This window comes from Medicago sativa, chromosome 7 (assembly GCF_051527215.1).
Source record: "Medicago sativa cultivar Bolivia chromosome 7, Bolivia_mono, whole genome shotgun sequence".
In the NCBI taxonomy this organism is placed as follows: Eukaryota; Viridiplantae; Streptophyta; class Magnoliopsida; order Fabales; family Fabaceae; genus Medicago; species Medicago sativa.
This window is the reverse complement of record NC_140755.1, coordinates 61,110,452-61,125,551: the sequence shown is the minus strand read 5'-3', so window position 1 is coordinate 61,125,551 and position 15,100 is coordinate 61,110,452. Positions and strand designations below refer to the sequence as shown.

At 37.8% G+C, this 15,100-nt stretch overlaps 1 protein-coding gene across 1 annotated transcript; it reads right to left on the bottom strand.

Annotated features, from left to right (window-relative positions):
- Positions 1–6,578: 6,578 nt before the first annotated feature.
- LOC146907371 (uncharacterized) lies at positions 6,579–7,082 on the bottom strand. Its single transcript, XM_085729093.1, has one exon. The coding sequence runs from the start codon at positions 7,080–7,082 to the stop codon at positions 6,579–6,581; it is 504 nt and encodes a 167-aa protein (XP_085585219.1).
- Between the last annotated feature and the right edge of the window lie 8,018 nt (positions 7,083–15,100).

Here is a 15,100-nt window from a genome sequence, read left to right as displayed (position 1 = left end):
CAAAATAAAACAAAAATAAAAAATAAATATCCACAAATTGTATTCAACCCTAAACAGTTGTAACAATTAAGCACGGGTCTAAAGTTTGACGAGTGAATCGATCGTCAACACAAAATCGAATCACTTGTCATCAACTCCCAGCAACAAAGACAGCAAGCATTGACGACTCTTTCGAGTCCAAACAGTCCCAACTGAAAAATGCTTGAAAGTGGGGGGTGAGTTCGACCGCCAACACGGTAATTAGCGAATCGACGCGCACCAACTAAATTGCAAATTAAAAGAAAACAAACTATCGTGCACCAATGCACAAATTTGTGATGTTTGCAGGCACGGAACTTAGACATTGAGGGTGGTGGGTAACCTGACCGCCAACACGGATAACAAGTTTACTCACCGACAACCCACTACAACAAAAACAGCGAGCATTCATGGCTATTTCGAGCCTAACAGTCCATTGTCAAAATAATAGTGACTCGGATAAGCCGGCGACGGTGGTGTGAATCCGTTGAGAGATAGAACCACCAACCGAACGCAATCCATGACTAAACCTTCGATGTTGAAATATCACGCTTGAACCAGAACAGACTCTGAAGGTGAGAAAAACACAAGAAGGGGGGTTGAATTGTGTTTTGAAAAATTCTTCGTTTCTCCTAAAAACTGAACACACTGATCAGAAGCTAAGTGAGACAGCTTCTGAAGTGATGATCAGAATCTAAATGCAGCGGAATAAAACAGAGAGAGAGAAGAAGAACGACACAAAGCAATTATACTAGTTCCTTCCACAATCCGGAAGTAGTCCAGTCCCCCTTGCACTTCCAAGGAGATTTCACTAAGAGTAATATCTGATTACAATTGCTCAAGCACACAAGCAAGAGACTTCCTTTGCTCAAACACACAAGCTAGAGACTTCCTTTGCTCAAGAACACAATCAAGAGACTTCCTGCTCAAGCACAATTGCAAGAGACTTCCTAACTAAACAAAATTACACAGAAAATTGTTTAAGGTTGAACACTTGATATACAATCAGAGGTGCTCACAATATAAATCAGATACAGACTCAATGGACTTAAGAATTTCTAAGATATGACTTTGAGACACAGAAATTCTAAGTGAATGCAGAACAATTTCAGCAGAGGTTTGGCACTTGTAAAAATGTTGTGAGTCTTTCGTTCAGCGTTCTTGCATTGCCAAAACTCTAAGTCTTCACTCCTTTATATAGAGGTGTGAAAGAGACGTTGTGAAATTGCCAGCACACCAAAGAGTCGTTGTTGAAGCTTGATCTTTCACCAATGATATTTTGCCTGATTTGGTTGTTGTCCTATGAAGAACAAATTTGAAATCCATTCCTTATCCAAAGGAACATCTTTGCAGGCGAAGCCGTATTCTGAAGCTGTTTTCTTGTCTTGTAGCGTGGACACAAAACAGAGTAGTGGAGAAGGTGGTTGTACAGTTCGTACAGAGGTACAATGTCAACGCTTTCGTCCAAAATTGCAAGCACATGCCTTCAAACACCTTTGAAGTGACCGTTGCAATGTTCCACTAGTTTTCTGCTATGTTTTCGAATCCAATAGACAACTTTTGCAATGTAGATTCTTCAATCTTTGAATCTTTTGCAAATCCAGTTGATCTTCAGCTTCTGGTGAAATGACTTCTGATGATGCAGCTTCTGATAATGTGGCTTCTGGACCTCTTGTCTTCAGGAGCACTATTCTTCAGGAGCACTATTTCTTCAGGAGCAGCTTGACTTCAGGAGCGCTTTTACTTTCAGGAGCGTATTGCCTTCGGAATCATCTAAGCTTCATTTTCTTTTGCTCTTTATTTGCTCATTCAGAACCAATTAATGAAGTAACTTTTTAATTGTGGTCCTGTACACTTGAACAAATATTAGCTAGTCCAATTTACAATTTTTAATACCTTGTTATCATCAAAACTCTTTGAGGTTCATTGTTAAACACATTTTGTTCCAACAGACTCCACCGATGTGATGGAGGCATTTTGAACAACCATCACGAAAAGGTTTCGACGGATTGCGAAACCCAGCAACGAAACCAGATCGCGAAGGGGTCTGAGAACAACGTGGAGGCGGAGATCTGAGATCTGATGTATCCTACCCGAAAGGGTCTAAGAGAACGGCGGTGAACAAAAAGAACACCGTTGCAGCCATCGATGGCAACGGCAACCATAGAACAGTATAAAGGTGAGAAAAAACACAAGAAGGGGGGTTGAATTGTGTTTTAAAAAATTCTTCGTTTCTCCAAAACCGAACACACTGGTCAGAAGCTTGGTGAAGCAACTTCTAAAGTGATAATCAGAATATGAACGTAGCGGAATAAAACAGAGAGAGAAGAAAGACATAAAGCAATTATCGTGGTTCCTTCCACAATCCGGAAGTAGTCCAGTCCCCCTTGCACTTCCAAGGAGATTTAACTAGAATGTAATATCTGATTACAATTGCTCAAGCACACAGCAAGAGACTTCCTTTGCTCAAGCACACTTCGCAAGAGTCTTCCTATGCTCAAGAACACAATCAAGAGACTTCTATGCTCAAGCACAACTGCAAGAGACTTTTAAACAAACAAGATTACAAAGAAAAATGTTTGAGATTGAACAATTGATATACAATCAGAGGTGCTCACAATACAATCAGATATAGACTCTAAGACTTAAGAATTTCTAAGACTAGAACTTGAGAAACAGAAATTCTAAGTGAATGCAGAACAATTTCAGCAGAGGTTTGGCATTTGTAAAAATGTTAAGAGTCTTTCGTTCAGCATTGCCAAATCTCTAAGTCTTCACTCCTTTATATAGAGGTGTGAAAGAGACGTTGTGAAATTGCCAGCACATCAAAGAGTCGTTGTTGAAGCTTGATCTTTCACCAATGATCTTTTGCCTGATTTGGTTGTTGTCCTACGAAGAACCAATTTGAAATCCATTCCCATTGTGAAGGAACATCTTTGCAGGCATAGCTGTTATTCTGGAGCTGTTTTCTTGTCTTGTAGCATGGACACAAAACAGAGTAGTGGAGAAGGTGGTTGTACAGTTCGTACAAAGTACAATGTCAACGCTTTTTGAAGATAAGCTTCCAAATCCTTCAAATCTTCACCAAAATGACCGTTGCAAATTTCCACTAGTCTTCTGCAGTGTTTTCGAATCCAATAGACAACCTTTGAAGTGTTGATCCTTGAATCTTTAGCTTGTGGTGATAATCAGCTTCTGATGAGCTTCAGCTTCTGATAAAGTCGCTTCTAAACTATCCGCTTCTGATGACTTTCAGCTTCTAATGATTTTCAGCTTCTGAAGACTTTCAGCTTCTAATGACTTCATCATTCTTCAGGAGCACTTTTGTCTTCAGATGTACTTTCGCATTCAGATGCACTTTTCTTCAGATGCTTTCAAGCTTCCTTTTCTTGATTTCTTAGCTCTCTTTTTGTTCTTCAAAACCTTTATATGATGTAAATTTATAACTATGGTCCTGTACACTTGAACAAATATTAGCTAGTCCAATTTACAATTTTTAATACCTTGTTATCATCAAAACTCTTTAAAGGTCATTGTTAAACACATTTTGTTCCAACAATCTCCCCCTTTTTGATGATGACAAACAATAGTATTTAAAAATTGATCAATTGTTTTTAATCTAATTAACAAGTTGACTTTGGGGTTATGAGGTTTGTAAGCTCAGAGTCTGAGGTTTGTAAGCTCTAACTCCCCCTGAGTCTGCTAGTCTTTAAGGTGAGGTTTGTAAGCTCCCCCTAAGTTCTATCAGGTTAATTAAATTCATTTAGCGCGCAATAATATCTGAGCTTTAAACAATTAATTGAGAAGAAGATTATAGATAAGAAGAGTGGTCCATTTAATTTTATTTGAAATTTGATACTCCTTCTTTTTTCATAGCTTATACCTTTCAGGTAAAAAATGATAGAAGTTTTTCAAAATAATTTTCAAATAACATTAATGGGGCTCAGAGCCTTTAAATACTATCACATATACTCCCCCTTTTGTCATTAGCAAAAAGCAAATAAGCAATAAAGACAAAAAGATATTGAGAAAAACTCAGACATGAAGAGAGTATAACTACAAACAGAACCTATAATCTTAACAAAATATAATCAAAACATAAATAAAGAGTAATTCAGAGTAATGTATATGTATATGAACAAAATATCAAGGCATTATGAATCAGAACCAACTAAGCAGTCAAAGTTCAGAAACAGTAAGAAATATAAAGTATGAGATGTTCAGAAGCAAGAACTGAAACAACTTAAACAAACAACAAAAGAAATAAACACTAGGGTGTGCAACTAAGGTTTGGTTTGTTGTTGTTGTTGCATCATGTTCATCATCTTCTCCATTTGTTCTGCTTGCTTCTTCACTATCTCTTCAAGTGCTCGTTGACTCTGAACAAGAGCATCTTCCCTTGCCTTATATTCCTCCTGTTGCCTTGCTAGCTTCTGCTTTAGCAGCTTGAACATCCGTGCTTCCCTTGTCACATAGTCTGCTTCTGAGTAGAAAGGCTCATTAGTCAGAAGCAGCTTGGGACCTCTAGCTCTTTTAGCTGACTGAGAGATCTTGAAGAATCTCCTGACAGTTGCAGCTTTAGTCCTGATGCACTTGTTGCTCACTGCTTCTATCAGATCAGTAGCTCTTTTCTTCAAAGATGCCCATTCTTCCTCATAGGCTATTGGCAAGTCAAGCAGTCTTCTGAGCTGAATCAGATCTTGCATATCTGAACTTATCTTGAGTAGCTCAGATTCAACGTATTCAGATTCCAGGATGTCTAGGGGTGGTTGTTCAAGGATTTCTAAGTCTGAGGATTGGTCAGACGCACTAAAGGATAGGTTTTGAACAAGGTCAGACTCTGGAATGGTGAGTTGTTCAGATTTGGTTGAGGAAGATGGTTGGTTAGAAGCGATGTGTACAGATGAAGTTGAGGCTAGGAAATTGACTTGATGATTGTCAATATCCATTGGAATAGGTTGGGGTAAAGCTTGTTCTGGTTGTGGGTTTGGTTGGGATTCAGCTTCAGTGTTGGTTGGTGGTTGTTGGGGTGATGTTTGCTCTGTTTGAATGTTGGGTTGTGGGTTACTATCAACTTTGGGTGATTGTTGTTGTTGGGGTGATGAGGGCTTGTGTGGTTCTGGTATTTGTTGTTGGGGGCTATTTGAAACAATCTTCTCAGAAGCAACTGCTTCTGAAGTTGTTTCAGAGGCTTTCTCTGAGTTAAGCTCAACAGTTTCTAGTACAACCATGTTGAGGGGTTGAATGTTGAGAGGTTGAGGGTGATGACGGAGAATACTATCAATGACTTTGTCTCTTCTCTCAACCATTTCTTCTAACTTTTCATTAATTATATGACCAATAGGCTCATAAGTGCTTGACTGAGAGGGTTTTTTGTTGGTCTTGGTTGATGTTGGATGGATTTTTACTAGTTTTGGGTAGCGTTGTCCTAGGGGTTTATCATCATCAGAATCAGAGGATGATGATAAGAATAAGGATATGGATGAGGAATCTGAGGATACATTGATTACATCTGCTGGCTTATTATCTGAGTCCTTCTGAATACCTTCAGCTCTGTTTGCAATCATCAATAAGTCCTCTGCTTCTGAGATGACTTGATTTTGAAGATCTTTAGCAGCTTGAAAGGCTTCTGTAGCAATAGCAGCATCATCTTTATTTATAAGGCTAGATGCAGGAACTTCAATCTCTTTTGATAGCTTAAGAGCCTGGTGAAGAGCCTGAGCAGCAGCAGTAGCTTCTGCTTCCTTAAAAATCCTCCTTTTTGCTGGCTTCCTCTTCTTATTTGGTATTGAAGGTTGATCAGGAGCAACCAAAAAAGTAGTAGCTTCTTCAATTGATGGCATTGCAGAACCACCAATCTTGAGCTTGTCAGAAGTAGCTTTTGCTTTCTTTGCAGGTATTTCAGCTTCTAAGTACTCTTCTGCAGTCAGCTTCTTCTTTGATTTTCTGCCTCTAGCAAGTGGCAGAGCACCACCATACATTTCTTCAGGTACATCCTCCAATCTGATGACCTTGTTAGTTGCCTCAAAGAGATCTTTGATGAAATACATCTGCACATTAAGAGGATCCTTCTTGCAAATGGGTGGAAAATCTTTCATCAGATCAGATTTAGCACTGGATTCACTCAAGTCAATTTCAAGCTTGGTGACATTACTGATCAGCTTCATATTCTTGAGCGTTTGAGCATTTATGAACGTCCCAGTCTTAGTGTCAAGCAGCTTATCTGAGAAGGCTTCAACACTGCTTAGTCTGTCCAAAACACCTCCTTGATAAAATATTTCTGATAAGAGTCTTCCATAAGGTACCCAGGGTCTATCCTGCAACTGACTCTTTTTCAGACAATCAATCAAATACTTGAACATGTATTTGGGCACATTCACCTTTTCCTTCTTGATGAAGTGCTGGAGAAAAACTTTCTGTGCCAAATTAGGTTTATCACTTCCACCACATGGAAGCAAATTCTCATTCTGAATCTTCAGAAGCAACCTTTTTTCAGTGCTTAGGTCAGCATATTTTCCTTCCCGCTTGGAGTTGTACATAGCCAGGTTGACTTTTTCCTTCTAGAGGCGTTCTTCAGAACTTGAGATTTCAATTCCTGAATATTTCCCAGAAGCTTCTACACCAAGTACAGCTTCTATCTGCCATTCAGCAATGATAATTGGAATTCCACAGATGCTTGACCTGATCTGTGTGCACGTAAATGGTTCAAGTCTCGTTTCTTTTCTTGTCTTGCCCTCCAGACTTGGATAAAGCAAAACCTTTTGCCTTTCTTCAGCTATGGACGCAGCTCTGTCATAAAGTTTCGCTCTCACCCAGAAGTGCCTAACCAAGGCTTCGTATGTTGGTCCATTCAACATCTTGAAGTATGGCATAAGTCCTTGCTCTTTGTAGTAACTTCTGATCCAACACTCATGGAAGGCTAGAGATGAAAAATCCACTGGATTTTCTATTTGTACCATTAACTCCCATTCTTCTAGCTTCAAGCTTCTTCCTCTAAAGTCATAGGAAGAGACCTCTTGTGCAGTAGATTCTGGAGCTTCTCGTTGCAAGCTTGATGATGTCATTTGATTGATGATGAAGAAGATACTTTTAGGGTTCTAGGGTGGAGAGAATTGCGCTTACTTCGCAAGAACAAGTTTGAAAGCAAAGTGTTTGTTGTGAAGTGAGTAGTGTGTGAATTAACAATGTGTTAAGAGTAAAAACGATTGCAATTCAAAAGAGACAAACAAACATAACATTAATGACATTGGGGGCGCGTGAAAGTACTTTTAAAGCTTTTAAATCATCATTGCCCTTTTAAGTTATACACCAGTACAGATAAGCCACGTCAGAAGTTCTCAGCGTAACTACTAAGTTAATGGGCTAGTGTTACTTCAAAAAGTAACTTCCAGCGTTTCCACTAACTCCACTATTCAGAAGCATAAAATCCAGCTTCTAGACTTCAGATGCTGACGTCATCATCAGAAGCGTATTTTCCTCAGAACCTCAATAAAGAGCTTCTGATGGACCATAGCTTCTGAACAGACTTCAAAACCTAAAATCATATTCAGGAGCAAGCAAGTATTTAATCAGACACAAAGTGCATGTTCAAATTTTTCTTTATAAAATCAAATCTTTCAACAGTTAAAGGCTTAGTAAATATATCAGCCCATTGATTCTCAGTATCAATGAATTGTATATCTAAAATTCCTTTTTGAACATAATCTCTGATAAAATGGTGTTTGATTTCAATATGCTTAGCTCTTGACTGCAAAATTGGATTTTTAGACAAACAAATAGCAGCAGTATTATCACAATAAATGGGAATACTGTTAGCAATTATCTGATAGTCTTCCAATTGATGTTTCATCCAAAGTAGTTGTGTACAACAACTTGCAGCTGAAATGTATTCTGCTTCTGCTGTAGACATAGCAATAGTTGTTTGTCTTTTACTAGCCCAGGATATAAGATTATCACCTAGAAGTTGACAATTGCCACTGGTTGACTTTCTTTCAATCCTATCACCAGCATAGTCAGCATCACAGAATCCAATTAGCTTATAATATAAGGATTTCCTATAAAGGAGTCCAAGATTAGTTGTTCCCTTCAAATACCTGAAGATTCTCTTGACAGCAGTCATATGAGATTCTCTCTGATCTGATTGGAATCTTGCACACAAGCATACACTGAATAAAATATCATACCTCTGTACAGCTTCTGATCTACTTTAGCTCCTTCATCTTCTTTGCTTAAGGTGCATATAGGGTGGATTGGAGTGTTTATCACTTTACAATCTTCAAGCTTGAACTTCTTCAGAAGCTCCTTTGTATACTTTGATTGATGAACATAAACTCTATCTTTGCATTGATTGATTTGAATGCCAAGGAAGAACTTCAGTCCTCCCATCATGCTCATTTCAAATTCATCCTACATTAACTTAGAGAATTCCTTGCAAATAGATGCATTAGTAGAACCAAATATTATATCATCAACATATATTTGCACAACAAGAATATCTTTCCCAAGGGTTCTTCTGAAGAGTGTTGTGTCAACCTGTCCTCTTTTGAAATCATTCTTGATTAAGAAATTACTTAGTCTATCATACCAAGCTCTGGGAGCTTGTTTCAAGCCATATAGTGATTTCTTCAGTTTAAAAACATGATCAGGATATTTAATATCCTCAAAACCAGGAGGTTGCTTGACATACATTTCTTCTTCTATGACACCATTAAGAAATGCACTATTGACATCCATTTGATATAATATTATGCCATGATTAACTGCATAGGAAAGAAGTAACCTGATTGCTTCCAATCTTGCAACTAGAGCAAATGTTTCAATATAATGAATGCCTTCTTGTTGACTATATCCTTGTGCAACAAGTCTTGCTTTGTTTCTTGTTACTTCTCCTTGCTCATTCAACTTGTTTCTGAATACCCATTTTGTTCCAATAATGTTCTTGTGCTGAGGTTTGGGTACCAGATCCCACACATCATTTCTTTGAAATTGATTCAACTCTTCTTGCATGGCTAAGATCCATCCATCATCTGAAAGTGCTTCATCAACTGTTGTAGGTTCAATCATTGAGATTAGTCCAATCATAGATTCTCCTTGTCTGAAGTATGATCTTGTTCTCTTAAGACTTTCTTTGTTTCCAATGATTAGCTCCTCAGGATGTGAAGACTTATGCTTGAATGTGTTTCTGGGAGGATCTGCTTGATGTGAGCCATCTTGAGCTTCATCAGAAGCAGCTTCATCTTGTGCTTCTGATGTGGGTTCAGCTTCTAGACTTTCTTCAGATACAGCTATCTGATCAGGTTCTGGAGTATCTTCAGGAACCTGTATCTCTGCATAACTTTCACCTTACTTTGAAGTTTTATCTTCAAGCTCTTTGTCATCAAATCTAACGTGCATAGATTCTTCAACACAAAGTGTTTCTGAATTATACACTCTGTATGCCTTTGACCTTTCAGAGTAACCTAAGAAGATTCCTCTTTGGGCCTTGGCATCAAATTTCTTTAGGTAGAGCTTGTTATTCAGAATGTAGCATATACATCCAAATTGATGAAAGTAAGAGATATTGGGTTTCCTTCCTTTAAAGAGTTCATATGTTGTTTTCTCCAAAATAGGCCTGATATAGATCCTGTTCTGGACATAACATGTTGTATTCACTGCTTCTGCCCAAAAATGTTTTGGTAAATTGTTTTCATGGATCATGGTTCTAGCCATTTCTTGTAAAATTCTATTCTTTCTCTCTATAACCCCGTTTTCTTGTGGAGTTCTAGGAGAAGAGAATTCATGGACAATTCCATCTTTTTCACAAAAAGCTTCAAATGGCTCATTTTCAAACTCTCCACCATGATCACTTCTGACTTTCAAAATCTTTGATTCTTTTTCAGATTGAATTTGAGTGCAGAAACTACTGAATACATCACAAGCAACATCTTTACTCTTCAGGAATTTCACCCAAGTCCATCTACTGTAATCATCAACAATGACTAATCCATATTTACTTCCATATAAGGATGTAGTACTAACTGGTCCAAATAAATCAATATGGAGTAGTTCTAAGGGTATGGAGGTTGAAACAATGTCTTTGGTTTTAAAAGATGATTTCACAATTTTTCCTCTCTGACATGCACCATAGAGTGCATCTGAATGATAGTCAATATCTGGTAGGTCTTTGACAAGTTGTAACTTACTAAGCTTAGAGATTAACCTCCAGTTAGCATGTCCCAACCTTATGTGCCACATCCAATTCTTATCATTCACTGACAGAAGGCAAATCACATTCTGATCAGCCAGTTCAGAAAAATTGATTTTGTAGACATTATCAACTCTCTTTTCCTTGAACACAATGGATTTGTCTTCCTTATTGATTACAGTACAGTTGGTTTTCTCAAATAACACATCATAACCATTATCACAAAATTGACTAATGCTCAAAAGGTTATGTTCAAGACCATCTACCAACCATACATTATTAATAGAGGTATAGGAATTACCAATAGTTCCTGTACCTATGATTTTGCCAGACTGGTTGCCTCCAAATCTCACACTTCCTCCTTCCTTCATTGTTAAGCTGAGTAAACTGGACTTCTCTCCTGTCATGTGTCTTGAGTAACCGTTGTCTAGGTATCACAATTTTTGCTTTGGCACTGCTCTTAGACATACCTGCATTATTGACATTTTTAGATTTAGGTACCCATTGTCCTATGGGTCCTGGAAGGTTAGTACTTGAGGCTTGACTCTTCACTTCCTGTACCTTGTGCTGTGAGTTGGGTTGCTTATGATTAACCATCACCTTAGGTTTTGGTACTTCAGAAGCAGTAACTGTCATCTTCTAAAACTTAGACTTCAGAACCTCAGATTTTGGTTTCACCAGACTCTGAGGAACAGGTTCTGATCTTTTCAGGATCCTGATCTTTGAAGTCTTGGAATCAGATTTGATCATGGCCTTTGGCTTAGAGTTCTTTGGCTTTGAAATAATCTTAGCCTTAGAGCTAGAAGCATCAGGTTCTGATTGAACAACAGTTTCCAACTCAGCACCTTCAGGTACAAAAACTGTTTTCTGACCTTCCTTGATGCATTCACAACAGGATTTTAGATTGGTTTTCTCAAGTTTCACTTCTGGAAAACCAATTCCTCTGCCATTGTTCTTGTAAATGCTATAAATCATAGGAGCCACTCTGCTTCTGTCTATGCCAGATATAATAAAATCTTCAAGAGCAATTTCATGGTTGCTTAAAGGTTTTTCATTACACTTTCTTGTAGCTTCTGACATAAGAACCTGAGCTGATCTTCATAAGTTTTACACGTGAAGTCAAAACCCCTAAGTCCTTGTTCAGAAGCTTTCAGATCCAATAGAGTTGATTTTTGCTGTTTTACCAAATCAACATATTTTTCTTTTAAATCCTTCAACTCATTGGTTCTTACTTCAAAATGTGTAAGAAGTTCTTTAAGTGACTCAACAAGTTCATCTCTGGGAATTTTATAGTATACCTCATTTTCATCTTCTGAGTCTGAATCTGATCCTGCTTCTGAAGTTGCTGTAGCTACTAATCCAACAACTACCTTTGCGTCTTCATCAGCTTCCTCTTTGTCAGATCCAGATTCACTTCCTAAATCATCCCAGGTTGCCATTAAACTCTGCTTAATCTGCTTCTTGAATTTGCTTGGTTTGAATGATGACTTCTTTGACTTGTCCTTTGACTTTTCCTTCTGAAGATCAGGGCAATCAGCAATGAAATGACCAGGCTTCTTACAGTCGAAGCATCCCTTCTGATCTTCTTTCCTTGAGCTTCTAAAGTTACTCCTTCTAGTCAGAAACTTCCTGTTCTTCTTAGCCAGATACTTAAGTATGTTGGAGAGCATGGCCATTTCAGCAGCGTCCTCTTCAGAGTCTGAACCAGATGGTTCTTCTTCTTCAGATTCAACTACTTTGAGGGCCTTTGATGACTTGTCTTTGGATGGAAGAGCTATTGATTTACTCTTCTTAGTAGACTTATGTTCATTAAGACTTAACTCATGAACTTTGAGAGAACTAACAAGATCTTCAACACTTAAAGTGTTTAAATCTTTAGCTTTCTCAATGGCAGTCACCTTTGGTCTCCATCTAGCAGGCAAGCTTTTGAGTATCTTGCTCACGTGGTCAGAAGCAACATGACTCTTCTTCAGGATTTGTAGCCCAGAGACTAAGGTTTGAAACCTTGAGTACATCTCCTCAATAGTTTCATCATCCTTCATCTTGAATAACTCATACTGATGTACAAGCATGAGAGTCTTTCCTTCTTTAACCTTCTTGCTGCCTTCATAGTTTGAACAGAGAGAAGCAAACATAGCTTTAGCAGTGGACTTGTCACTCATCTTCATGTACTCTGCTTTTGGAATAGCAGTGACAAGTGCTCCTCTGATAATATGATGCTTCTTGTAGAGTTTCTTCAACTCATGAGTATGTTTCTTTCTGTCAACAGCAGCTCCTTCTTCATCAAGAACTAAGTCACCAACACCTTCTTCTAGTATATCCCATAGTTCTTCATCTAAACTCATGATATAACCATAGAAGTTTGTTTTCCACCAAGAAAATTCTTCAGCATCTCCGTTGAATTTTGGAATCTTTCCAACACTGGATTTTTTACTGTCACTATAATCATGTGAGGCATTATTATAGCTAGTATCACCAGATCCAGTAGGAATAGGAGATTGACCAGACATGTTTTTCTCAGATCTTGGACTGTTACACTGTTAGGTGTTATCAACAGAACCAGTGCTCTGATACCAATTGAAGGTGAGAAAAAACACAAGAAGGGGGTTGAATTGTGTTTTGAAAAATTCTTCGTTTCTCCTAAACTGAACACACTGGTCAGAAGCTTGTGAAGCAGCTTCTGAAGTTATAATCAGAATCTGAACGCAGCGGAATAAAACAGAGCGAGAGAAGAAAGACAGAAAGCAATTATCCTAGTTCCTTCCACAATCCGGAAGTAGTCCAGTCCCCCTTGCACTTCCAAGGAGATTTCACTAGAATGTAATATCTGATTACAATTGCTCAAGCACACAGCAAGAGACTTCCTTTGCTCAAGCACACTTCGCAAGAGTCTTCCTATTCTCAAGAACACAATCAAGATACTTCTATGCTCAAGCACAACTGCAAGAGACTTCTAAACAAACAAGATTACAAAGAAAAATGTTTGAGATTGAACACTTGATATACAATCAGAGGTGCTCACAATACAATCAGATACAGACTCTAAGACTTAAGAATTTCTAAGACTAGAACTTGAGAAACAGAAATTCTAAGTGAATGCAGAACAATTTCAGAAGAGGTTTGGCACTTGTAAAAATGTTGAGAGTCTTTCGTTCAACATTGCCAAATCTCTAAGTCTTCACTCCTTTATATAGAGGTGTGAAAGAGACGTTGTTAAATTGCCAGCACATCAAAGAGTCGTTGTTGAAGCTTGATCTTTCACCAATGATCTTTTGCCTGATTTGGTTGTTGTCCTACGAAGAACCAATTTGAAATCCATTCCCATTGTGAAGGAACATCTTTGCAGGCATAACTATTATTCTGGAGCTGTTTTCTTGTCATGTAGCGTGGACACAAAACAGAGTAGTGGAGAAGGTGGTTGTACAGTTCGTACAAAGTACAATGTCAACGCTTTTTGAAGATAAGCTTCCAAATCCTTCAAATCTTCACCAAAATGACCGTTGCAAATTTTCACTAGTCTTCAGCAGTGTTTTCGAATCCAATAGACAGCTTGTGAAGTGTTGATCCTTGAATTTTCAGCTTGTGGTGATAATCAGCTTCTGATGAGCTTCAGCTTCTGATAAAGTTGCTTCTGAACTATCCGTTTCTGATGACTTTCAGCTTCTGATGACTTCATCATTCTTCAGGAGCAGTTTTGTCTTCAGATGCACTTTTGAATTCAGATGCACTTTTCTTCATATGCTTTCAAGCTTCCTTTTCTTAATTCCTTAGCTCTCCTTTTGTTCTTCAGAACCTTTATATGATGTAAATTTATAACTATGGTCCTGTACACTTGAACAAATATTAGCTAGTCCAATTTACAATTTTTGATACCTTGTTATAATCAAAACTCTTTAAGGTTCATTGTTAAACACATTTTGTTCCAACACAGCAGAACGACGAGATCTGCTACGGAACAGCAAGCATATCGTGACAGAGGATGCCGACGATTTCTTGTGACGATCGCACCACCGTGAGAGTTAGGCTACATCTCAACGAAAAAATATTCACAGCAATAAATAAAAAAACATTAATCGTCCTCTTGAAGTCGGAGTATCGGACATGGGTTTCAACTTTTTCATCCCGAGACATGATTCACTAGGCAGAAGTAGATACAAGAGCAAATATCATAATAAAACTAAATTAAAGATAAAATAAATTGTTGATTAACTGGAGACATATATTTATATAAAATACGGTACAATAATAACCACATAAATTGTCGGTGCTTCACCACCGCATAAAAGCCATATATTTAGTTTTTTTTTCTTTAATGGAAAAATCATATATTTATATAATTTATATATGTTAGTTATATATTGGCCAACAAAATGACATTATATGAACACCAACAAAAAAGTGTCATAGCCTATTTAGTGAAACTTCATCTTCATCCTCTTGAAGAACTTCAAATTCTTCATTTTCTCTTGAAGTATCACACAAAATTGGGTTGAGTTGATTTGATTCTTTTTTTGACGGTTTCTCTACTTTAGCCACGAGGTCTAGAAACAAATCATGTGTATCCAAAAACTTAAATTCTCATTTCTCAGCCTCACCAATCTTGTGTAGCGTCCGCTCTGTACATGATGGTGGTATTGGACAACCATCTTTCAAATGAACATGAATAAAATGATCAGGAATTAAGTCATGCCACATGATGTAGACATGTGGGTTAAGTGGTGGACTACCTCTGATTGGGAAAAAGTATCACATATAATGATTATGGGATTTGTCAACAAAATTATAACTCTATTGTAACAAGTTGCAACAATGTGACATATGTCTGGTAATATCAATCACTTTTCTTTATATGCAATTCTGCCATTATTTTTGGGAGGGTATAAAGTTTTCGTGGGTTAA